Genomic DNA, 25,580 nt, shown 5'->3' with positions numbered 1-25,580 from the left:
AGAATTAAATCTCCCTTGCTTGATTTCAGTAGGGGATATTGTATGTTGCATGTAGATGGCTAGTACAATTAACACGGACAATACACATTTCAGCAAAAGGTTTCACTTTTTGCCCCTAGTAATATACCATATTTACTCTTAAAATTCAGTTTACACAGTTTTTACTAGAGCTGTGAGTTTCGGAAACTGATTTATAGCAAAATGGATTTCCTCCACTTAAACTTCACCCATGACATAATAATACTGATATTAAAATTTTTTATTTTAGAATCTTATTTGGATTCGTTCTGATTTGATTTATAACATGATTATTTAATTGCAAAGACACTGTAGAGATTTTATTTTTATAACCAGTAACTCTTTCACATTCTTCCTCATTCTCAGCCCCCTAGGTTTTCTTTGCGAGGACAATCCTCCCTAACTTTAATACTATGTAATATGGATGAAGCTGGTTGAGCAGGTCTAAGCCAATTAACATGGTCTAGCTCCTTGGTCATATGAGTTCAGGGATGGGAATATGTGGCAGAAAGTAGAATTTTCCCAATTATTCATTCTGCCTTCCTATAAAAGAATTACACATCCGTGCCCACTGCTGTGTGACTTGCTTTGGAGAATGGAATGTGAGTGGACATGATATAAACCTCGACTGAGTGAAAGTTTTAAGAGCTACTCCATGGCTCAGCCATGGCACTATTTTCTCTCTGCCATTCCAGCTGCACCTCCTTGTTGAAGGGGCTGCTTTTTCCATCTAGATTTCAGTAGGAAGAGGCCATAAGGATCACTCACAAGCCAACTTACAGCTGATATGCAGCATGAGTGAGAAAAAAAAAAAAAAGAATCTGTGCTGTTGAAAACCACTGGAATTTGGGGCTTGGTTGTTATTACAACACAACCTGGCAGATGCTGACTAACAGAGCATGGGAACCCGTTTAAGTCAATGAACAGGAACAAATTCCAGGACATGCAGGGTTGCTGCTGGACCAGTTTCTCCTTTACTCTGCACTGGCTGATGTGATGTTGGAAGGCAGAGGACGTAGCCAGGCCAAGAAGGCTGAGCCAAGGGAGAGCATGAGAGCCAATAAATTCCACTTTCTTTTTAATCCAGGTACGGATGGGTTTTATTTCACTTGCCACTGAGAAGTTCATCACTAAGAAAGAGAAATACCTGTTTCCCTGATCTAATAGGTCACTGGGAAGGAAAGCTCCCACCCCCGCCCCCATCCCCCCACCATTAGTTAGAACATTACCTCAATTAACCAGTGGTCAAAACATTTTCAGGTTACAACAAAAGAATTCAATATCTTCTGTAGTCAGGATAAATAGATTTTTTTTCCTGTTAGGACCAGAGGCTCATTCTAGGAAAAGTGTTAAAACTTCCAGGGGCTTCAAGCACCTTATTTTTCTTTTCATTAAACATTTTGAAAAATGTTGACATCAGCCTGCTCTTTACTTTGCATTGGGCGATAGATGAGTTTTGGAAATTCTCGGTAGAGAAATTTTAAAAACTAAACTCAATTGCATTTCAGCCAGAAGAAGTTGCGACTGTTTAAGGACTCTTGTAATATGGTTAATGACACCTAACTGTCCTGTTCTGAAGGCTTAGAGTATTAGCCATTGTTTTGATTCACACCATCTCTCTTACTTGGGAGAAGGAAATTAAACTAATTGTTTTACACATACCTTCACTCCACGTGGACACTGAGTCAGCTGTGAGGTGTGTAATTTCATGAGGAAATATAATCCCTGATTGCTGGGAAGCACTCACTTCCTGCTGTTACAACTCCTATGCATTGACATTCCCGCAGGGGGAGGCAAACTCCTCCCGCAAAGGGCCTTGCAATTACTCAGCTCTGCCCTTGTAGCATGAAAGCAGCCAGAGACTGTGTAAAGGAAGGAGGGTGTCTGTGTTCTAATAAAACTTTATTCATAAACACTGAAATTTCAATTTTGTATAGTTTTCACGCATCACAAAATATTATTCTTCTTTTGATTTTTCTTCAACCATTCAAAATGTAAGAACCATTCTTAGCTCATGGGCCATACAAACACAGGTGATGGGCTAGATTTGGCCCATGAACGGTAGTTTGCCAACCCCTGAATTACTGAGTTCTTCCTGTGTTTCAGGCACTGAAATACGCACACTACCTGCATTACTCATTTAATTCTCACAAGAATCCTAAGGGGTAGGTAATATTATTACGGCCATTTGAGAGATGAGTAAACTGAGGTCCAAGAGGCAGCACAGCCTGGGGATGATGGGGCCAAGATCACAACATTTTAGCCTCATTCTTTCCAACTAATAGTTAGTAGATGAAATGTGGAAGCTTAAAAATAGAAACATCATTTGTAGGACTAAGCAATTTAAAGCGATTTTTAAATACTTCTTTATTTTCTTGACAAAAATATTGGTTTGGCCAAAAGTTCGTTTGGGCTTTTCCATAAGATATTACAGGGGCTTCCCTGGTGGTGCAGTGGTTGAGAATCTGCCTGCCAATGCAGGGGACACGGGTTTGAGCCCTGGTCTGGGAAGATCCCACATGCCGTGGAGCAACTGGGCCCGTGAGCCACAACTACTGAGCCTGCGCGTCTGGAGCCTGGGCTCCGCAACAAGAGAGGCTGCGATAGTGAGAGGCCCGCGCACCGCGATGAAGAGTGGCCCCCGCTCGCCGCAACTAGAGAAAGCCCTCGCACAGAAACGAAGACCCAAGGCAGCCAAAAATAAATAAATAAATTAATTAATTAAAAAAAGAAAAGATATTACAGAAAAACCTGAACGGACTTTTTGGCCATCCCAATATTTTGCTTTCATTTGTATCTCTATCTGATTTTGTGTTATCTTTCAGTATCAATCATTTAACTAATTCATGTTATTTTTCTGTTTCAAATTTGAAAATGAAACACTTTCTGTTTGCCTGTTGGAGATTAACTCTGCGTTTTCACATGCGAGCTGCAAGAGACACGAGGTTCCTCGGATAGGCAACTACAGATGAACATCCAAAAAGAAGTTTCTCTTCAAAAACCCTGGAACTTCGAAGCTAACAGTTGCCCTGGATTTAACCTGCAGCTTTTAAATTTAAAGTTCATGGGAAGAAGACTCATGGAGTTCCCCCTTGTAGGCTGCTGAAACAGAGACCTAGACTTGTTAGAAAATAGCCAGCAAATTCATGAGAATTTGAATTACAAGAAACCTGAGCTTTGTGAGCTACTAAATTTGGCTCCAAAAAGAAAGAGGGGGGGAAGGAAAGAAGAAGGAGGGGGAGACAGGAGGGGGAGGGGGAGGGAGAGGAAGAGGAAGAAGGGGAAGAAGAGGAAGAAGAAGGTGGGGGGGGGCGGAGAAAGAAGGTAGAGATGGAGAGAAGGAAAGAGAAATAACAACAGTAACAACAACAATAAAGCAGATTCCGAAGCGTTTCCTCCCAACAAGAATTACAACATAGCCATTCTCATTTTTATTCCACATCACAGACATCCTTTCTGGAACATACTGGATTTTCAACTTCTGCTCAGTTCCAGCAATTAAATAAAGGTGAAAACACAAGTCCCATCCATGGCAAGCAAACACGAGACACCTTGGAAGAGCCAAACATATTTTGCTTTGGTGAAATGATAACGATCAGTTTCTATCTTAAGGAGCTGTGAACTTAGCCCACTTAGAACATTTTCCAAAGACTACTTCTTTCAGAGCAGAAAGCTGCTGTTCTGGGTCTGAAACTCATAAGGCCAATTTATTCATCTCCCTGGAAGATGTTCTGGAAAGATACATTTTTGTGGTGTCTCACATGGAGCCATCTCCTTCAGACATGAATGCAGTGTCTTGAAAGTTTTGACCATCACTCTTGGAAATTAAAGGCCAAAAAGAGAGTGAGGCTCAACCTATGTCTGTCAAGTGTAGACCCACGCAGTTGGCTCTCCGAGACCAAGAGTCTCACAGCAACTACTGCAGCAATCTGCTCTCATGCCTGATGCAACTACCTGTCCTGGGTACCACCCACTGTTAGTGGAGAATCTAGGTTGCCATGGAAATAAAGGTGGAAGAGCAATCAAAGTAAGATGAAGCAGAGGGTGCAGCATCATTGCCCCTTAAGGAAGTGGCAAGATGTTCTTATGTTTAGTAGACTCTTTCAGCCCCTAAATGGTAACAAATGCTAAAAATGCGTGCTCTGATTTTGCATTTTATTTGCATTGATTCAATGGGCTTTACAAATATTTATCCAAAGTTGTTCCCCCATGGTCCCTAATTACGTGAAAGGGAGAAAGAGTCTACAGCGGATGAATAACTCCTGGAACATGCAAGAACCCAGGACCCCAGAGCTGACACGCCCAGTGGTCCATCATGCTGGAGATGAGTATGGAATGATTCTGTCATTTAATGCATAACTTACATTCTCCTCTGCACTTGTGGGAACTGAATCCTCTTTAACTGACTAAAGGGAAGATAAAAACAAAAGTAAGAGTCAGATTGTTACCAAAACCAGGGCTAACAGCTTTTGGGTGCCATTCTTGGACATTGCTTATGCATACCTTGTTCCAAGAAGAAACTGAAGGAGCTTTACACAAATGTAAACAGTGTAAATTAAGTTATGTATTTTAAAATGTAACAAAGGAAAAATAAACATACAGATGCAGGCAGAATACAAATGGAATGAGGAGAAGGGATGCTACAGAAAACACAAACTACAGTCTTGGCTGTGGGCAAGTAACACGTTTGCCTTGAGAGTTTCTGGTAGCTGATGAAAAGAGGGATCTATGATTGGTCACACGATACAGTCACTGTTAGGTAAGATACATGAGCTGCTCAGGAAAATTCTGGTAACATGTCCAGAGAAATCCATCCCATGGTCCTCAGAGAGCAAGCAGTACTCAGCCTTACCCTGACAGTCGGGCAGTGGCCAGCATCCGAAGCTCCATCTTACATCAGCCTTCGACGGAGGCCAAGGTCACCATGCCAAAGTACAATCTGGTTAAAATACTTCTATGAAGGGCCAGAAGGCTGGGGTCCAACACACCCAGCTTCAAACCCTGTTAATCCCTGCAGTAATTCTGGCATCTACAGTCCTGCCCCAAATAGGAGAGGAGTTATCCAAATTCTATCAAAGGTCAATGTTACAATCATTATATCAGTTTGCCAAGCTCCAACTTGGGAGGTCATCTTTGCATATTTTTTGCAGTTGTTCTGAAGGATTTTTAGGTGGGTGGGTGGCAGTGTTTACAGACCACTTTGAGACTCACTTGACAGAGCTGGACTCTCTTCCCAGAAAAGTAAACATGAACAAAATATTTTGCAAATAATTTCAGGGTGTTCATAGACCCTTGCCTTTCTTTTGGATTCCAGGGTAAGAACTCTTATCTATGTTGATTTTGTTCCAAGTCCTGCCTTTATTTTTACCTTGAAAACATGCAGTGGGAGAGGAAGAAGGGACCTGACATTTGCAAATATATCTTCTTCATTTGGTGCTCTGCATACACCATGTCACTTAAAGTAGCCCCAAGTGGTCAGCATGATGGTCTTCACTTATGCGACAAGAAATGGAAGTACAGAGAGGTGAAGTCACTTGTTCAGGATGGTACAACTAGAAAGTGGTGAAAATGGTTCCAAAAGCCAGGTTTTCCCCCTGCCGTGATAACCTGAAGGATCAGAATCACTCTGTGTGGGGCTTCCCTGGTGGCTCAGTGGTTAAGAATCCGCCTGCCAATGCAGGTGACATGGGTTTGAGCCCTGGTCCGGGAAGATCCCACATGCCGCAGAGCAAATAAGCCCGTGCGCCTCAACTACTGAGCCCGCGTGCCACAACTACTGAAGCCCCCGCACCTAGAGCCCGTGCTCCACGACAGGAGAAGCCACCGCAATGAGAAGCCCGTGCACGGCAGTGAAGAGTAGCCCCCGCTCGCCATAACTAGAGAAAGCCCGCACGCAGCAACGAAGACCCAATGCAGCCAAAAATAAAATAAATAAAATACATAAATTTATTAAAAAAAAAAAAAGAATCACTTTGTGTGTGTGTGTGTGTGTGTGTGTGTGTATGTGACAGTGTGGGCTTCTTTCTCCTCTACCAGACTTGCTGTCTCGCTAGATGAGATCTTCAGCTTGGACCATTTATTTTTCCTTATCTTCTCATACTGAAGCTTACCTGCGCACAAAATATGTCCCTAAAATGGACTGTGGGTTTTCTGGAAGCTTCTGATTGTCAGAAAATTATAGCACACTCAGAAGGAATTGCAAGCAGTGTAGCTTTCTTGGAACTACACTCCACCCGAGACCACCTGGATGCTATTTAATCCTATGAAAAGGCAGAGAGTTAAATGATATTTTAAAAGCCAGGCCTCCTTAAACCTGACCCACAAAAGTTTCAAGAGTCAATATACTGTCTACGTTAGGCTGAGAAAACCCTCCCACTACGTAAGAATGGCACTTTTAGGTTTTCAAGGCCTCTTTCCTGTCCCAGTTGGTTGTAAGGAGACTAGTTTGTGCTTTGGTTTCCTGTGTCTGGAAAGTTCTTGGCTGTTGACTGCCCACTGTTTTCTAGAGGAAACCGAGAACTGTGTAGGCGATGGTGCGGCGTGGAAGGAGCTATTCTGAACAGTGATGTTTCCATCATCTTTGTTATGGCTTTAGACGTCCAGATCCTTCTGATGTTTCAAAAGTTGGCATTATAAGTACTGTCTGTTTCAAAAGAAATTACTATTTCCCACTTTAAAGTTCTACTACCCAGCAAAACACTCCTTATTTTGGGAATTAGCCCAGTGGAACATTTCTCAAACGTCAGTAATTTGCATACCATTTTCAAGATTCTTGACCTGCCCGTGTACCATCTGTATTTACGTGATATCTTTCTTTAAGTTGACTATCTTTTTACTTAAACAAATATATTTTAAAAGAAAGCATCTTATCATTATCATGAATGTAATATCAACATCCTCCCTGTAACCAAAAGTATGTATCAAAACTACTGCAATGAATAAAACAAAAATGCTCATTAAATTCTAATTATTTTTAAGTTTTTGTTAAAAAGAGAGACCAGCAAGTGTTAGCACAGTAAAAAATGCCTTTTAATATCATGAAGAGATTTTATAATTAAGGTCACCAAAGGAAACGGAGTAGAATGGTGAGAAGATAACTTTGCATTATGTGACTGATTAAATGTTTAGGGCTGTCTTCAAGAACCACTCAAAATCATTTTGCACATTTTTGTACATTTGCACACTGGCCTAAGGGCATAGCCTTCATGTTGGGGTGGCTGAAATCCAGTTAAAAGAAGGACCCAAAAATGGATAATGAGACGCCAGGTTCTTGTTTCCCTTTAGTGTTTGGCACATGTAAGAGAAAACCTGCTCAGAACCCAAGTCTAGAGCATCTTGGGCTATTGAGTCAGGTTCAAATTCACTGTTTTAGCTGTGCAACCTTGGGCCAGTCAACCACACCTCTCTGAGCCTCAGTTCACTTACTCAAAAGTGGGCTATTAGACTGTTACCAATCAGAGGGTTGTTCTAAGGAATAGATACAATAAAGCCTGTGAGGGAAAGTCATGGCTGAGGCAGAGCTGAGACTCACCTACATCCGGTGGCTGGGGTCAGGCCACACAGCTCCTCCCGGTACGTATGTGAAGACCTCCCTTTCCATGGGCGTTACAGACTCTGGAAGGTGTGTGTATGGTGGGAGGGACAACTTAAGCCATGTTTGCAATGAGGGGTCAGTTGTCTACAGTCTTTTCTAGAAGTCAGGGGGCATGGGAGGAGAAGAAATAAAGACTTTAAGAAAAGGACATCAGAAAGAGAATTCACCGATGGAAGTTAGGACTCCAGGCAAGCCGGCTACCTGCAGGGGGAGTTCTGGGTAGAATGCTGGTGGTTGGTAGACCAACTCAGCCCAGCTCAGCTACCCTCGAGTTGGGCATGCACTGAGGAGAAAAGGGCTGCGTGGATGCCGAGGGTGGGTCTTGTTAAATGGTGTCACTCTGTGTTCCGAGCCGCTGCTCCCAGAGCTGAGCACCACACAGAAAGAGAGTTTTCTCCTACTGCTTTGCAAGTGGCAGGGGAACTACGGCAGGCTCGTGAGGACATCAGTGAGGCATCAGGTAAGTTGGTGTGGACCTTCTCCTTGGTGGCTCTCGTGACAGTGGTGTGGTTTGGGAGTGATCACCCAGTAGAGACATATGGGGGCCTGGACTGATTTGTGATCACATTTCTTAGATTCCTAGAACTATTTGAATGGGATGAGTAGGGGTGTGGATTGACGTGCTTCAGTCGATGAAACTTGCTGATGTTAATCTCATATGTGTAAAGCACTTAGCACAGTGCCCGCACATAGGATGTGTTCAATTAATGGAAGCGATGTTTGTGAATGCTGGAGAAAAGTGGCATAAATTAGGCCTACTTGACCTATTTAAGACTTTTCTTAGGGAACCCTCCTACATTGTTGATGGGAATGTAAATTGGTGCAGCCACTATGGAAAACAGTATGGAGGTTCCTCACAGAACTAAAAATAGAGTTGCCATATGATCCAGCAATCCCACTCCTGGGCATATATGTGCACAAAACTATAATTCAAAAAGATACATGCACTGCTATGTTCACAGCAGCACTACTCACAATAACCAAGACATGGAAACAGCCTAAATGTCCATCGACAGATGAATGGATAAAGAAGATGTGGTACATATATACAATGGAGTACTACACAGCCATAAAAAAGAATGAAATAATGCCATTTGCAGCAACGTGGATGGACCTTGAAATTATCATACTAAATGAAGTAAGTCAGAAAGAGAAAGACAAATACCATACATCACTCTTATGTGGAGTCTAAAATATGACACAAATGAACTTATCAACAAAACAGATACAGACTCACAGACATAGAGAACAGACTTGTGGTTGCCAAGGGGGAAAGGGAGTGGGAGAGGGATGGATTGGCAATCTGGAATTAGCAGATGCAAACTATTATATAGAGAGTGGATGAACAACAAGGTCCTACTATATAGCACAGGGAAATATATTTAATATCCTGTGATAAACCATAATGGAAAAGAATATGATAAAGAATGTATATATATGTATAACTGAATCACTTTGCTGTACAGCAGAAATTAACACAACATTGGAAATCAACTATACTTCAATAAAATATATTAAAAAAAACTTTTCTTGACTAATTCCATGTTGCTTTCAAAATTTCCTTATATCTGGCTCAGATATATGCTTGCTCCTGAATCCCTTAGGAGCAGACATTTTTAACACTGCTCTTAGGTTATATTGGGTTCCAGCACTGGAATGGGCTACAGGAGGGTGTGGATCTCAGTTAAAATCGTGATGATCTGCTCCCTACAGGATAAGTGGCACATTGACCTTCGTAAAACAAAAATCCCAGGACATCCTAACTTCAGCCCATTGTGCCAGTATTTTGAGATCCTTATTGTTTATATTTTGGATTGCATTAATGAGCCCACCCAGCCTGTAAACTTGACAAATGCGCTTCACAGTTTATTGACCAAGTTACAAATAAAAACTCTGAATAAACAGGCCTGAGGCCAGATTCCAGAGGCCATCCCAAAGACAGCTTCTTGCATGTGGTTTTGATCCTCCAACAAATATTCTTTGTTGGCTTGCATCTACCCATCTTGTGAACATGCCTTAGATGCAACACTACAGAACTGAAGAAAAATAGTAATACTAACAAAGATAATAATAATGATAACAACCCATATTATTGGGCTCTGCATTAGGCAGCAGGTTAATTTTTTTATGTTAGTATTCCATGTCGGTCTTCAAAATGGAAGCAGATCTCCCCTAATTTCTAGGCCTCTGCTCCAATACCTATTAAATTTTGCTCTTATTCTAAAACCATACCTCCCTTTGAAGTTTGAGGTGTGTCTCTAATTCTCCTTCAAAGCTGACATCCTGGATCTCACATTTAATGTGTATCTGTAACCAGGATGGTTTCCACGTTCAATACACAACGACAGACAAAGACATCGGACAACTTCTTCCTTTTCTCCTCATCTTTTCCACACAGCAGAAAGACTATGAGCTGAGGACCCAGCAGAACCAGATTCCAATTCATCATTTCCACTGCCAGCGAGTATGCTGTGATGGATGATCTCTGAGGAGGAGGAGAGAAGACTAACTCTTCCACACTGGGAATATGTTCGGGAAAGGAATTTCAGAGACAGGAAGGAAAATCGGACGGCACAGCAACTCACTTCAAAGTGAATGAGAGAGAATGATTCTAAAGTGCAAGGTCGATTTCTGCAGACCAGAGGCGTTTATTAGGTTCTCAAGCCCTTCAGCCAGAGGAATATGATAAGGTGTGGGGCTGGTCAGGAACACACAGAGCGTGGGATTCTCATTCGAATCTCAAAACCAGGAACACTTCAATCTTTTTCAATAAACTGGACATCTGGCTGTTATCTGGCGAGTCTAAAAATTGTCCAATCTCATTAACAACAACAACAAAAATCCAGTTTGAAATCTAAAGGATCTTGTCTGGACATTTATATTGCCAAGAATAAGGATCTAAATAGCATATGTACTTATCACATAAACATGATTAACAAGAGCTCCTCTCCTTTACAGAGCACATTTCAATTCTTAAAGGAATGTTTCTTTAAAATGCTGTCACACAGTAGCACTTAAGCCAGAAGACACCCTGTTGCTACCAAGTCTTCCAGAAGCACCATTTGGATCACGTGACAGCTGTTCTGAGTTCACTGATTTCACGGTGGACCTAAGACTTTTTCTATCAAGTCTGGATACCTCATCCCATCTTTCAAGTGCTTCCATAATTGTCCAGCCCTGTGCCGGGCTTTCTAAGCCAGGATCCCCATGGATTCTGGGATCACACACAGGATTCTGTATTTGAAACAAATAACCCAGATGAGTCAAAGGAATTTTTAAGTTCTCTTAGTCTATTTTGACCTACACTGACTGCTCCCTTGTCTAAACAGCCGTAGCGTTTTTTTTTTTTTTTTTCCATTTAAATTAATTTTATTGTATATTGGAGTTTAGTTGATTTACAATGTTGTGTTAGTTTCAGGTGTACAGAAAAGTGATTTAGTTATACATATACATATATCCATTCTTTTTCAGATTCTTTTCCCATATCGGTTATTAGAGAATATTGAATAGAATTCCCTGTGCTATACAGTAGGTCCTTGTTGATTATCTATTTTATATATAGTAGTGTGTATTTGTTAATCCCAGTCTCTTAATTTATCCCTTGCCCCTACTTTCCCCTTCAGTAACCATAAGTTTGTTTTCTATGTCTGTGAGTCTGTTTCTGTTTTGCAAATAAGTTCATTTGTATTGTATTTTAGATTCCACATATGTGATACTTGTCTTTCTCTGTCTAACCTATTTCACTCAGTATGATAACCTCTAGGTCCATCCATGTTGCTGCAAATGGCATTATTTTTTTTTTTTTTTTAATTAATTTATTTATTTATTTATGGCTGTGTTGGGTCTTCGTTTCTGTGCTAGGGCTTTCTCCATTTGCGGCAAGCGGGGGCCACTCCTCATCGCGGTGCGCGGGCCTCTCACCATCGCGGCCTCTCCCGTTGCGGAGCACAGGCTCCAGAAACGCAGGCTCAGTAATTGTGGCTCATGGGCCCAGCCGTAGCGTTTTTAACCTGGATTCCATGGATTAACACTGGATTCCACACTGGACTGTTTTGTAATGGAGCTTTCACTCACTGAATGCCACTCACTTTGCATTCATTTTCCAACTCAGTTCTCCCCAAAATCATGAAAGGTAGGTATCACCTCCTACTTTCAGAGCTGAGGAAAGTGAGGCTTGGAGGGTTTAAGTCTCTGCTCACATTCAGACAGCCAGTAACTGTCAGAGCCGAGATTTGACTATGTGTCTCTTTGGCTTCAGAATTCACATTATTTTTCTACTTCATCATTTGTCTCTCCCAAAGGAAAGCAGGAAAAAAGCTGTTTTGAAGATGCTCCAAATGTATCATTTACTAATTGTGTGCAGGCACATACACATACACACGCACGCGTGCATGCATGCATGTATATCCTATTCCTCCAAATGGATTTCAAGTGTTTGATGGTAGCAAATATGTCTTAGACCTGTTTTGTACCTCCGGTGCTGTTGGCACTAGAAGCCCCACGTGGGTTTTCAGATCATAACCAGCGATGTCATCCTTGAAGAAATGAGGGTAACACCGTTCACTGAGCACTTAGTATGTCTCAGATGCTCTCCGTGTAAATGACTGGATTCTTATAACAACACTGTGAGATAAACACAGTACCTATTTTACAGATAAGAAAATAAAGGCTCTGAGTGGTCAAGTAATTTGCCCAAGGTTACATAGTCCCACCTTTCTGATTCTGGCTGTTACGCAAACTCACCATCCCCAAGATTTTTAAAGATAATCTACTTCAATCTTTTTACTCAACAGAGGAGGAAAAAGAAACCCAAACAGAGTAAATAACTTTTGTGAGGTCACAGAGCAAATGGTATTCCAGTTAACCCTGAACAATCAAGGGCGCAGTTAGGCCATATAACTGGATTTAAACATTTTCTGGCAAGCACAACATAATTTGAAATTAATTTTCTCAAAGGTTATTTTTGTTTTTGTTTATAATAAGAACTACTTTAGCAATCAAGACTATAAATCAAAATAATGCATAGTTTCATACTGACAGCCTGTAAGAGGAAAAATTCATTTCTGATGTTCATAATTGCAAACTTCAAAATGTGTTTGTTTAAAAGCTTTTCAATTAAAAGAGAAGAAAGCGAGCTTAGGGTTAGTGAATGGAAATATCATCAGTTTCTGTTGTTTCCCTTTGTTTGTTTTTCAAAATTTTTACAAGAATGGTTTTATAGCCAAAGCTTATTCTAATTTAAAGAAAAGAAAACAAAGACTTTCATTTTGTTTCCTACTAGAAATAAGTTCCTTCATGAGAATGTAAGCTACCAGAGGGCAGCAATCTGTTCACTGATATTTTTTCAATGCCTAAAACGTAGCACACACACAACCCAAAAAAAAATTAGCACAAAGAAAGTGATTAAAACTACTGTTGAATGAGTGACTCTCCCCTATTTCACTTCCATATAATCTATTCTTTCAGATTGGGTGAAAGAAGGAAAGACAAGATTTACAGGAGACTTTGTTTTTAGTTTCTCTTAACCTCATTGTTTTTATGATCTACTAAGGAAATAAAAGTCAGATAATGGTGAAAAAACAGTGAGACTGAAATAAATGAATAGATGAACGCCCAGTGGTCCTGACTTTTACTTTCAATGGAAAGAGCCGGAATTTCAAAGAGGAACCAACACATCCCTTATAGATGCCAAAGATAAGGAAAGATAAAGCATGTGAAGTTTAGAAGCCTCCCCAGACTGGATGGCACAGAAAGATGCAGAAGTGGACATGTTAGTGTCCCAACCCTCTGAGCACACAGGAAATAAATGACGGAAGGAGGAGGGACCACTCATCAGACGCTGTTGTGTGAACCACGGTGGTGGAGATGGTGGCGGGGAGGCGTTTACTGGCCCTATTTCATTCAATCCTCGCTCATTTCCATGGCATGGGTACTATTATCATTTGCATTTCACAAATGAGGAAACTGAGGCTCATGGAGGTGGATTGGGACTCAGAGTGGGGTCTGACTCTAAGCTTTTAACCCTGCATCAGTGTTCCTCCAACTTCAGTCGTTTGCCGACCTCCAGTATAGTTCTGCCACGTTGTATGCACCACCTGTGGCAGCCGTGGCCGTGTGCTGGTCAGATTTCCCTGCAAGAAAGGCAGGCTTCGATTGTCACGCCTTCAGCATCCGCTACCGCTGAGATCTCCTCGCTGCTCCCCGGAAACGACTGAGCACAGAGGGTGCTGGGCTGGTCCTGCCCAGCGCAGGACTCCCCCCGGGGCACGGTCTGCTCTGGGGGATGCCCCCCCCCCGCCCGGCTCAGCACCACCGCCACCCTGAGGTCTTTCCAACCCTCTCCTCCTTCCCTCTCTCCCTGCACAGAGGTGTCAGCCCCTCGCTGTGGTCTGCAGCTTCTCGCCACCTACTCCTGCCCCTTTCCCTTTATCCTCCACAGTCGGTTTCCTCCGATAAATCTCCTGCACATCAATTCTGTCTTAGTGTCCGCTTCCTGGAGGACCCCGATTTACCGTTATTTACTTATTATCCGTACCATTAATTACATAACACTTTCCTTTTAATTGGATTACTTTTTTAAACTAAATCTATATAGTCTCACCTTGACCAAAATATATGTTAAATCTTGAGTTTAATGTGCTAGTTTTATTTTTCCTAATACACTTTGAATATATGTATATATGGCTATTTAAGTAAAAATATTTGAATACGAGTCACTTAAGTCTCTCCCTTGCCGCCAATATATGGATGTAACTTTCTTGGAAATTTTTCCCTTCATTATATTGCTGATAAAATATTTTTGTAAAAAAAGATTGGTGAAGAAGGAAGATTAGAACAGAATGCCAAGTGACATCATCCCAAGTTTTCATTAAGTATTAAGAGTTTGTGTTCTGGGCAGAACCTAGAAGGGAGATTTCTGTACAACAGAAAACAAACAGGAGAAAATTTCAGAAATCCAGCTGGATTCTGGACAAGAGCATAAACTAACAGCACAGCGGCATCTGTATTTATCACCTTCCTTGCATTGCGTGCCAAGTGGCATATGGATGTTTTGCTGAAATGGCTAAGTTAGATTTTTCCAGCTCTATTTCACACCTGCTCCCACCACCTCCCCCCGCCCCATCCCTGACTTCTTGCTCATCTTTTGGCCACATTTAAAACAGGCAAGAGTTCTGAACCTGTCTGGCAGCTGAGGTTTGCTCAGCAACCAGGATCAAGGAATAGCTCTCAGAATTACTCAGCCCCACCCACCTCATTTCCTTGCTCAGCACCTTAATTCTACAAGGGAAAAGAATTCAGACAGCGGTTTGAATTTTCCTCTCACAGAGCACCTTGTGGGCTTGCCCTGGTGGTGAACTGATTGACAGACTGGTTTTCCGAAAGGAGATGGAGACCTTGGGGCTGCTGATGGCTGCTTCTATCTGGCTGGGGTAGGAGGGACAGAGAGCCCAGAGGCAGTTCATCTCGCCAGGCTGGGAGAGCTCAGAGAAAGCCAGGAGGAAACCAGAGTGACCCACATTTTATTATTTTCGTTTGTTTGTTTTGGAACTAAAAATATATTCACAAGTCTTAAATCTAAGGAAGACTGAAGATAAAAAAAATGGCCAAAGATGCACCGTGAGCAAAACAACATTGATGTTAAATAAATATACTAACAGCCTCAGGCTGTTAAAGGGACAAAGAGAAATATTGTATTGTGATGAAAGGAACAATCTACCCAACGATCCATTTTTTAGGAAATGGGCAAAATTTATGAATAAACAATTTACAGAAAAACATTAATGGTTCTTAACACAGATAAAAAGGCACTCTACCTCATTCACAAACTATACGTAATTTAAAATTACACTTGAGTACCATTTTTCACTCTATAAGATTGGCGAGTATTAAGAAGTTTGATAAAACGCTGTTGTCAAGAGTGTAGGATAATGTGCTCCCTTATACTGCTGGTGGGAGCATAACCTTTATGTAACCCACCATTTTAGAAAGAAAATGAAATCACGAAATACCATAACCCTCTGTCATGAACCGGATTAATTCCAAGAATGAAAAATTCTACTTGTTCATTTCCTTTTCTTTCCCACAAAACACATGCTTCTAACACGATAGGCATTTCATTTTTCCCGGGGGTGAGTTAGAAGTCTTCAACTCAATGGCAAGTTGAGTCATTTTGGAGAACAAGAAACTCCATGCATTGCTGAATACATCAGTTGGCACAACAGAAACCATATCTCAAGTCATCCTAGCCCCAAGGACTCTCCAAATCTTGAAACTAGGACTTACCTTTTTCCAGAACAGTTTGCCCAGAGGCAGAGAGGTGGGGCCCCCCTTTTCCTTGGCACCTTCCTTTGCTATTTCAGTGGTAGAATTCTTGGCAGCCCCTTGGGGCTCCTGGGGCGTAACATTGCCTTTGTCTGACTTGAGGTCGGCTGAAGTGGCGGGTGACTTTTCGGCACCCTATAAAAGTTTAAAAAAATTAAAATGATCTCAGGATTTCAAAAGCAAAAGATCTCTTTTTTACAAATATGGACTGGGGTTATGCATGTTAAGTGTCTTCTTCATAATTTTCTGTATTTTCCAAATATTCTACATGGATGTGGATTTGTGTTAAAATCTTGGAAAAAGATCAAGGCATATTCCTTTTTCAGAATATATATATATATATATATATATATATATATATATATATATATATAGAACCATTATGTAACATGTTTATGTAAGTAACACATTAGGACTCAAAGTGATTGGAAGAGGCACTTGGCTGTTAGAATGTTAGGTCGTGTTGAGGACCCTGGTCTTCTTTCGACCATGGTCATGGCAGTAAAAATAGTCTGAACGTGCACCTCCAATACACACATATTTGTTTACATGATAAAGATGTATTGTTTTACTAATCCAAATTTGAAATGAAAGATGGGTTCCAATAAATATACTTCAAAAGAGAAGTGCTGAAGTTTTCCTCTCACACTCTGCTTCAGAGATTACTGTAGTGATCTATAGTGTACAAAGTTTAGTCTATAAAGATCTATAGATCTATAGTCTATAGAGTTTGTGTAAAGAACTCAGGGAAGAGGTTTGAGTTTGAAGAGCTTCCACAACCCCCATTTCTTCACTTTTAGATGCAGCTTCCACATCTAAATTAGATATGACTGGATAGATTGTAATTGATATAAAACTCCAAATGCTATTCACTCAGTCCCTATTCTCTTTCTCCCCCCCACCTTCTCTCCACGCCACCGCCCCCCATCTCTCCCCACTCTGAGTGGCCAGGCTGAGGTCCAATTCCGGGACATCTGATCTCTTCAGTGACTGGGCTGTTACTTCCATGCTCTGCCACCTCCTGACTCATGGGACAAAGGAAGAGTTAGGAGAATTACAGTCTCCATTTATCTCGACGTGAGTGAACATTGCATTAAAATTTTTAACACTGGGCTCACCTGACCTAACCTCGTCATCTTAAGCATCTTCATTTTAATGATTCTTGGTCCAGGGACTTGTGACACAACCCTTTAAATTCCCAGGGAGGTCAGATCTTTGACTACATTTTCTGAATAAAAGAAAAAAAAATCTGACAGTAAAAACAGGGTGTGGAAAAATTCAGGACGTTTCAGAGTATTTTTGACGTTGGAAAGAGTCTTAGGGACCACCTAATCGAACGCCCGAATTTTCAGGGATGGGGAAATTGAGGTCTACGATCTGCCCTACACTAACCAGGGGCACAGTCTGGTCTCAGATCCAGACTTCCGGCTCCTATCTGGCGCTCTTTCCACACTGCACGTTGCCCCTCCAAAGGGAGTTCACAAGTAATGTGAACTTTACTATCTGATGTAAGACAATATCTTCTGTGCTGACTTTTTTGATACTAAGAGGGAGTCATTTATTGAACAGATTCTATGTTCGAATCAGGAGCTACAGGGCCAATGTATAGAAATGACTTTTGTGATAGGTGATCCTGGAATAATCCCAGTTCCATTTAAAAATGTATAAAACCACATAATGCTAGGGTTTAAAATAACCTCTGCCTTGTATCAACAGTGCAGTCAAAATGGCTGAGCTCAGACGGTTCTGCATTTATGCATGTTCCAAATGGTCTCGGACACCTGGTGCTGTTTTAGCTCTAAATGGTAATTAAATTAACAAGCACTGGTTGAAGGGGAAGTGCCCTCCACTAACTAGCTTGCTTGCTTTTCCAGAAAACAGGAGGAAAGTATTATGATTTATTCATTTACTCATAAAAAATGCATCAACTGCCTTCTATGACCTGTGATGGGTACTGAGTGCTGGGGTTACACATCCTCATGGAGAGAGAGAGACACCAAACAAATAATTCCACAAATGTATGTAAAATTTCAACTATGATAAGTGCTGTGGGGTGGAGGGAAGGATTTGGTGCTAAAAAAAAAAAAAAAAAAAAAAGGCTAAACTAGGGAATTAGATCCATCATGGCAATCAGGAAGGCTTGATAGAGAACGGGATGCTGTGCCATGACCTGAAGGGTGACTAGAAATTAGCTGGAGGAAGGAGGAGAAGCACACCAGGCACAGGGCACTACGTGCTCTCAGAGCCCTCGGAAAGCATCAGAGAGCTGTGATGGGAGCAGGAAGCAAAGGAGTAGCCGGGCGTGGTCCCCAACAGCAACTCCCCTTCTGCTTTCTTGGGAAAATCCCCACTTGCTTAAGGGGTCCATGTTAGACCAAGAATCTGGGGGGTGAGGCTGACCTCACTTCTATCTCTAAGAAAGGGTTCTTGTTGGCTTAAGTAAACCATCCATCCTGCTCATGTCATTACAGTAGATGCTCCATTGCTCCACACTGCTTTGATTTAAATTCTGCTGCTTTGCTTTCTATACTTAGAGATGCCATGTTACCTGACCAGCTCCTGGATACCCCTTCATATGTGCTCAGCCTACTCAGCCAAAGCCACATGGGGGTTACCAAAAAAAGCTAGTTCTGGAGTTCTAGAATTCTACCAGGACAGGTCTAGTTTGCTTAGCCCATCACACACCTCTGGTTTGGCTGGTTTTACCCTTTCCTTTTGTTCCCCTCAGCCTCCTCTCTCTCTCAGCCTCTTGTAGAGGGACTAGGGTCCAAGGAGACTAGGCACAGAGATGGCCAACCTTTAACTCTGATTTAATAATAACAATAAAAGGTACCAGTGCCAGGCACCGTTTTAAGCAATTGAATGTTCTAACAGCAGTCCTATGAGGAAGGAACTAATTGTTATGTCCATTTTATAGTTAGGGAAATTTTGGTCCCAGGTGGTTAAATAACTTGCCTGTGATTGCACTTATAAGGCGACAGAGTTGGCATCTGAATCCAGGGAGTCTGATACCCAAACCCAGACTCTGAATAGCTACTCTGTCTACACTGCTTCCAACAGACCAAGGTCTCCCCACTCCATGTGCTGTTGTGCCCATCAGGGGATGGAACCGTCTACGCCACATGCATTCTCAGCCACGGCAATCTTAACTCCACGTGGGGGAAAGTTGGGGGGTGAGATTGCTTTTGTTCTTGGGGCGGTGTGTTATGGGCAATTTTTAGATGTTTATATTGCCTATGGCCCTACTAAGGGCCACAGTACATCAACAGATAAACAGTGTAGCTGTTGTACTAAAATTCCATGGGGAGAAGGGCAATTAGGGAGAAAATATCTAAGCAGCTTCATGTGGGGGGTGATAATGGGAAAAAGGTTGAGAAACACATCTATACTGATCAGTTTTGTTGGGAAATGGCCAATTCTCTTCGCCCTGGGAAGATACCCTGAGATCTTCGAAAAACATGTCAAGGACATGACTCTATCATGTGTATAGTAATATAATATAACGAATATATCTGTGTAACTGTTGAGTATGCATCTCTCTGGCCAGAGTATGAGTTCTGTGAAGGTAAGAGCTGTTATGTCTTAGTCACCATTACATTCCTACCTCCCATCAGACCCAGTGTCTGGCTCAAAACAAGCATTAAATAAATAACAAATTAATTTTACGAGAGGGGCCACAGAGAGCTACCCACATAGCATCCTGCCATGTCATGTTTCCGTCCACCCACCCCCTCCTTACAGGGCTGTGGAGTCACACACCCCCATTAGTCATCCTCTCCCTGCCTACTCATCTCCTCGCTTCCCAGAGAAGTGCCCCAAATGGTGTTCTGCCAGCATCCACTGAATTCATACTCTTTGTCTGCATTACGGAGGAGACTACGAAAATTCTATCCATGTTTTTTGGAGACAATCCCCTGAGTAGGGTTGCCAGATTTAGCAAATAACAGTGACACTATAGGATGTCCTGTTAAATCTGAATTTCAGATCAACAAAGAATAATTTTTTTGCATAAGGATATCCCAAATATTGCCTGGGACATACTTAGATTTATACTCAAAAATTATTTGCTGTGTATCTGAAATTTGAATTTAACTGGATACTATTTATCTGGCAACCCTACCCATGAAATTCTAATGTATTAGATCTGGAGATTGCATATCAGATGACCTTACCTTCTTCCACAAGAAGTTTTCATCATTTTCACATTTGAGTGTGGGAGAGGGCATGTGTTAGTAAGATGGAAACATTGTACCAAGAACCAAAAAACAATGAATGTGTGGCATAAGCTTATGAACCCTATGAGGTAGCTGCTAATATTTTAGCTGCCTTACGGAGAGGGTGGGCATTGAGCAAACCTGAGTGGGGAGGGGAACATTTCTGGGCGTGGCAAAGACATTCTAAAACAATGTCCTGCTTTGTGTGTATGTGTCATGTCCAACGTTTGAAGGTCGTGTGAAAAGGTTTTATTCTGAGGAATCGCATGTGATTAAGCCAAGGAAAAAAAAAATTCAGATTCAGCAAAGAAAGGCTGACACCCTTATTATTTATAAAAATAAACTTATTTCATTGATTAACGTCAGCCTTTCCTCCTCTTTGAAACTAAGCAAATTCTTTTTATAGGAAGGAAAATTGACATACAAAGAAATGAACCGAGGAGTTAACCAGAATTGGTAACCACTGTATTTTTTTTTTAAGAGCAAAACTAGAAGATAACGTTTTATCCTTGAATTTGCTTGGATGTCTTCTTTTCTGTCCTTGGTCACACTGAAATCAAGGAGGATGAGTATCACACCTCCCATAATCATGCAACAAGGTTCACTGATGGACTCTGGCTGGGCAATTTTAATGGCCCTGTTTTCGTATCTTTTTGGACGACAGAACAACCAATTGAGGAAAAGAAAAACACTGTCCTAGGCATGAAGGTAAAAGCCAATGAGATCTACCACACTGCTGTATAAATGAGAATTAAGAACATCTGGGAATTGTCCCCTTACTTTACTTTGACGTAAAAAAATAGACCAAATGTAACTCAAGGCAAAACCTTATTTAGGTCTGCGTTACAGAATCCCAGAAAGCGTCGTTTCTTCCCCGTCATCCCAGTGGTTTTAGAATCCTCTCCTACCCCAAAAGTCAACTCAGTTGGCAGGATGTGAAGCCAACAATTTGGGGAAGCCCCAGGAATACTGAACTTGGGTGGTCCACTTGTGGGAGGGGAGAGATCCTGGAGGCATGAAATGACTGTCATGATGAGATGCAGATCTGCGGGAGTCGGGGGAGGGGGGAGTCATAGCATCTTAAACTTTCAAGGCCCCCTACTCACCAAAGCACCCCGTGGGAATTCAGCTAGATTCCTTTGTACCAGATCCATGACACATGTCACTAGCAGTTACCAAACTGTCGCCCACATACAGTGGTACCACTTTTTAATGTTCCCGCCCCCGTTGCAGTATCTCTCATCCACCTCCTTGTCTCGTTACAGAACAAAATAACCCTGTATAGAAATCGAAGGGTGGCTTCATAACATAATTTGTTTATGCAAATATAGATTCTGCTGGGAGAGCTTTCTATGGAGCTTTTATTTGCATACACAATCCTGGGACTATAACATCCAGCTGGGGAAGTTTTTCAAATAAGTTCATTCAATTTAGTGGAGAATGGTGGATATTTTAAACAAATTTAGAAGCATGCTGGCCCAAGTCAGGGATCCTTTTAATTGATGGCTTCAGACAAATACGGGCATTTTCTTAGACATTAGAAGAGTGAAATCTCCAAAACTCACTTCTCTGTTGTCTTTACTTCCCAAGAACGTGGAGACAGAACTTGCTCTGCCTTCATTCATTGTTTTGTTCTGCCTGGGCTTCCATTTGGGTTCAGTATTAAGTTTAGTTAATACAGGGAAGAGATGGAACAGACCACAGGAAGATAGAATTGTTATCTTGAGGTTAGAAGAGCATTTCCCAAAGTATAGCAAGCATACCATTGGTGGGATCAGAGATGGCCTTAGATTGTGCTGTGATATTAAATAATATTAAGATCGTGAAAATACTTTTCCTTTTTCAATTCTCATCTTTCTAAGACCATTCAGGGGAAAATCTCAGTCTGGTGCTGGTAGGGAAATCTTTAACATTTCCCTACCGCTGGCTAATTGCCTTTTCATAAAGCTAGAAAGGGCAATAGATTCAGAGCTTAACACAAGCGAGACAGCTAGAATGTAATCTCTTTTTTTATTGCCCATATAATGGTACATTCCTCTTATGAAAAATGATCTGCTTTTCCAAGTGTGATGTAATACAAAGTTTCTTTTACAGATATCTTTAAATAGGAAGTGAGTCAATTTCAATATAAAAATATCAAGTAAATAGTGGTGTATCTGCCAAAAACGATGAAGGTGGTATGCAAACATTCAACATTTGGGAAACACTAGGTTAGAAGAATAATCTCAGAACCCTGGTCCACACTAGGAAAGTAGTCTGAGATGTTTACAATTATGGGGACTTAAAATCTCTGAAATTTGATTCACATAGTACTTAATTCCCCTCTAATGATTTCTACCACCCAAGGCTCTGTCTTCACTGAAGTGGAGCTGGCTGGATACAGGATGGGCACATGTGTCATGTGGTGAAGACCAGGGTTCTTATTTTTCCTCCTAGTTTAACAAGATACAGACCTTATGCCTAAAGAATTTTCTAAAGGCGAGTCCTAGCCTGGGGCTATGCAGATGCTTTTTCTTGGTGCCTTTAGCCTGGATCTCAGATGTCTTCTGCCCAGCTTGTCCATCACAGACACTTTCTGCTTTAGATGCCTTTTGGGCAACAGCAGTCACAGCTTAGAACTTTGTTTTTAAACAGAATGCATTTTTTTCTGTTGTTTTTAAGTGCAGTAATCCACTTTGTCAATTAGCTGCTGGTATATCACCCCCATCTCCCAATCACAAGACATCATGTGAACGCTTATCTATTTCAAACTCTCAAAGACGATTTGTTAAAGTGCAAGTTCACAGTCTATTTCAGGTACATGTTGATTTTCAACATGGCAACCTATTTAAATGACCCAGATTAATGCAGCTCCATTTGCTAAAGACAATGACAAGATATTTAAGCTTTGTCTACAGGACATGTAATATCCAGGTGAAAAAATTTAAAAAATAAAAAAGATAATGCAGTCCCTACCCGATGATTTTTAAAAATCTAAATGCTATTGCCACGTGAAACAGAAGAAAAAATACCTGAAGATAAGCATTTATTTTTGCATCCTGGAGTCAAGTACTGCCACTAAATGGCTTTCACTCTCAAACTGATCTCCTCTTTTTCAGTATTAGAAACTTCAGGGAAGCAGTATCACCCACAAAAATTTCAACTGACTTCTAGATGGACAGATCTCCTGGGCAAAAGATGTTTCTAGAGTGAGTCAGGCCACTGAGCCAAAGTGAGGGGAAATTGGAACTAACATAGCCCAGCTACAACCATTCAGAATTGTTGACTCAAGTCACAAATGGCAGGGGATTTTGTGTGGGCAGCAGTGGAGTGTGCTAAAAATTGCCCAGGGCCAAATGAGAAGATGGACAGAAGTGTTGACATTTCAAAAGCATGAATCCAAGAACTTCAGTAAAAAAGATGTCACGAAGGCAAGTATGAGAACCAGGTTGGTAGAAAGAGGTCTGTTTGTGGGCATCATGGACAACCTACATTCACAAAACCCGCTTTGAGATCCAGTTCCATCAGCAACGAGCGCATTGTTCTCTGGGCAGGGCCATGAGATTTTACCACTAGGTACTTTCAGCTGGGACCACATTCTGGGTAGGGGAAGAGTCTTGATGCGTGAGCAGCTAAAGGGAGTGAGGGCATCAGGTCACTCGGGAAGCCACACAACACACCCACATACCCCACTGTTTATAGCCTATTGTGCTGACTATGTGATTTCCAACAATGCAAGACACAGAACCCAAAGAGAAACATTTGGACCCAACCATTCATTGAACTTGACCCTAGCTGCCTTGTAGCAAATAAATAACCTTATAAGAAAATGCACGTAGATACCGCAGATATATCTTTTCTTCAGTGGAAGAAGAAAATTCTAGAGGAACCAATCAGTACAATACAGATGTAATCCTGGTGTTCAGTCTATCCTGCTGTGATTATGGAAATAGGGATCACCTACATTTGAATAGAGCTCCATGGTTTACCAGGCACTATCACACCTTCATTCAGTCCTGGGGTTGGGGAGGTAGAATTTTTATTGCCCCTGTTTTACAGATGTGGAAATTTGGGTTCAGACAGGTTAGGATCACACAGCTATCAAGTAGCAGGACTGCGGCTCGAACACAGGTCTTCTGAGACAAATTCTAGGATCCTTTTCACAACTTAGCCCCTTCAAATATGGGGAGCAGATATACTGGGTTGGCCAAGCCATTTGTTTGGTCCCAGTGCCTTTCAAAGCACTTTCAGTTATCAAAAGGAGGATACAAGACATTTATCTGTCACCAAGTTAAATTTCCCTCACGATTCCCATGAAATTTAAACCACGTGTTCTACGAAAGGAAATCGGTTCTCTCAAGTGCAAAGGGAAAACATCTCTAGAAAGTAATCATTCCAAACAAAATGTACTTTGAGGGGAACTGGCTGAATTTCTAGGATGACAGTGAAAAAGCACACACTCTCTAGGGCATCCTAACCCCTCTACATGTTCCTTCATTTGGCAAGTGTCAACTGGTGACTATTTCATGCCACCAAGCAATTGCCATTGCAGTGGAGACTAATTTTTTTCAAATTACATGAAAAACAAAGCAAGATATATTTTTTAAAAACCAAAATCTAGCAGCTCACATCTGCTTTAAATTGAGTCTCACCACTTTCACATTTCCAGTGGCTAACTTTTACCATATTCCCTGGGTCTCTCTACACACAACTAAAAAGACTAAGATGATATATAATTATTAGTATTCTGTTCTTATTCTGTATAAGAAATTGGTTTTTATGACATTATTTAGCCAGAATTGGCACATATTTCAAGCTTCCCACCAAAATTTTCATTAAAATACCATTAACGTAAGTGGAACATTTTAAAGACAATCTAACAGCACTATTAAATTGCTAAATATGTATATATGTGTGTATGTATATCACACGCACACAAAATTCAAAAAACAAAGACGCATACATAAATCCAAATCCAATTCTACACACAAACCCAAACCCAAACACACTTCAAATGACCTACCGTGTCTTCCAGATCTTTTTTTGTTTCAGCTTTGTTAGGCGAAACCTTGAAAGTTTGAGAAAAACCAAATGTTAAAAACCATAGCTCTGTAGGGTGTTTCTCTTTCTTTTTTTTTTTTTTTTTTGGCTGTGCTGTGCGTCTTGCGGGATTTTAGTTCCCCGACCAGGGACTGAACCTGGGCCCCGGCAGTGAAAGTGCCGAGTCCTAACCACTGCACCACCAGGGAATTCCCTATTTCGTATTTTTATTTAGGGTGGTCCACTTCACTCTGCAAGTAAGGAATGTAATGAGAAGTCCTTTTAATTTAGTAGAAACCCATGGACTTCTGGGTAATACCTACGTATACATAAGTTAACAAAGTTAATATTTTATAATGAAATGCATCAGATCTTATACATTCACTAAGAGCTTGACCACATTCAAAACTGTC

General features: G+C 41.2%; 1 protein-coding gene across 8 annotated transcripts in view; it reads right to left on the bottom strand.

Annotated features, from left to right (window-relative positions):
- The window catches only part of BCAS1 (brain enriched myelin associated protein 1), a 159,232-nt gene that overhangs the window by 21,152 nt on the left and 112,500 nt on the right, over window positions 1-25,580 (bottom strand). For 6 of the 8 annotated variants that reach the window (XM_061207791.1, XM_061207795.1, XM_061207793.1 and 3 more), the window contains exons 6-8: window positions 25,151-25,195; window positions 15,896-16,069; window positions 4,383-4,424 (exon numbers count right to left, since the gene is read on the bottom strand). In XM_061207791.1, coding sequence (XP_061063774.1) covers window positions 4,383-4,424; window positions 15,896-16,069; window positions 25,151-25,195 — 261 coding nt within the window. The remainder of the gene's footprint in view (window positions 1-4,382; window positions 4,425-15,895; window positions 16,070-25,150; window positions 25,196-25,580) is intronic. The other 2 variants (XM_061207794.1, XM_061207798.1) reach the window with 1 other exon arrangement.

Source organism: Eubalaena glacialis, chromosome 13, assembly GCF_028564815.1.
Source record: "Eubalaena glacialis isolate mEubGla1 chromosome 13, mEubGla1.1.hap2.+ XY, whole genome shotgun sequence".
NCBI classification, from domain to species: Eukaryota; Metazoa; Chordata; class Mammalia; order Artiodactyla; family Balaenidae; genus Eubalaena; species Eubalaena glacialis.
The sequence above is the reverse complement of the archived record's forward strand: the minus strand, read 5'-3'. Positions and strand labels throughout refer to the sequence as shown.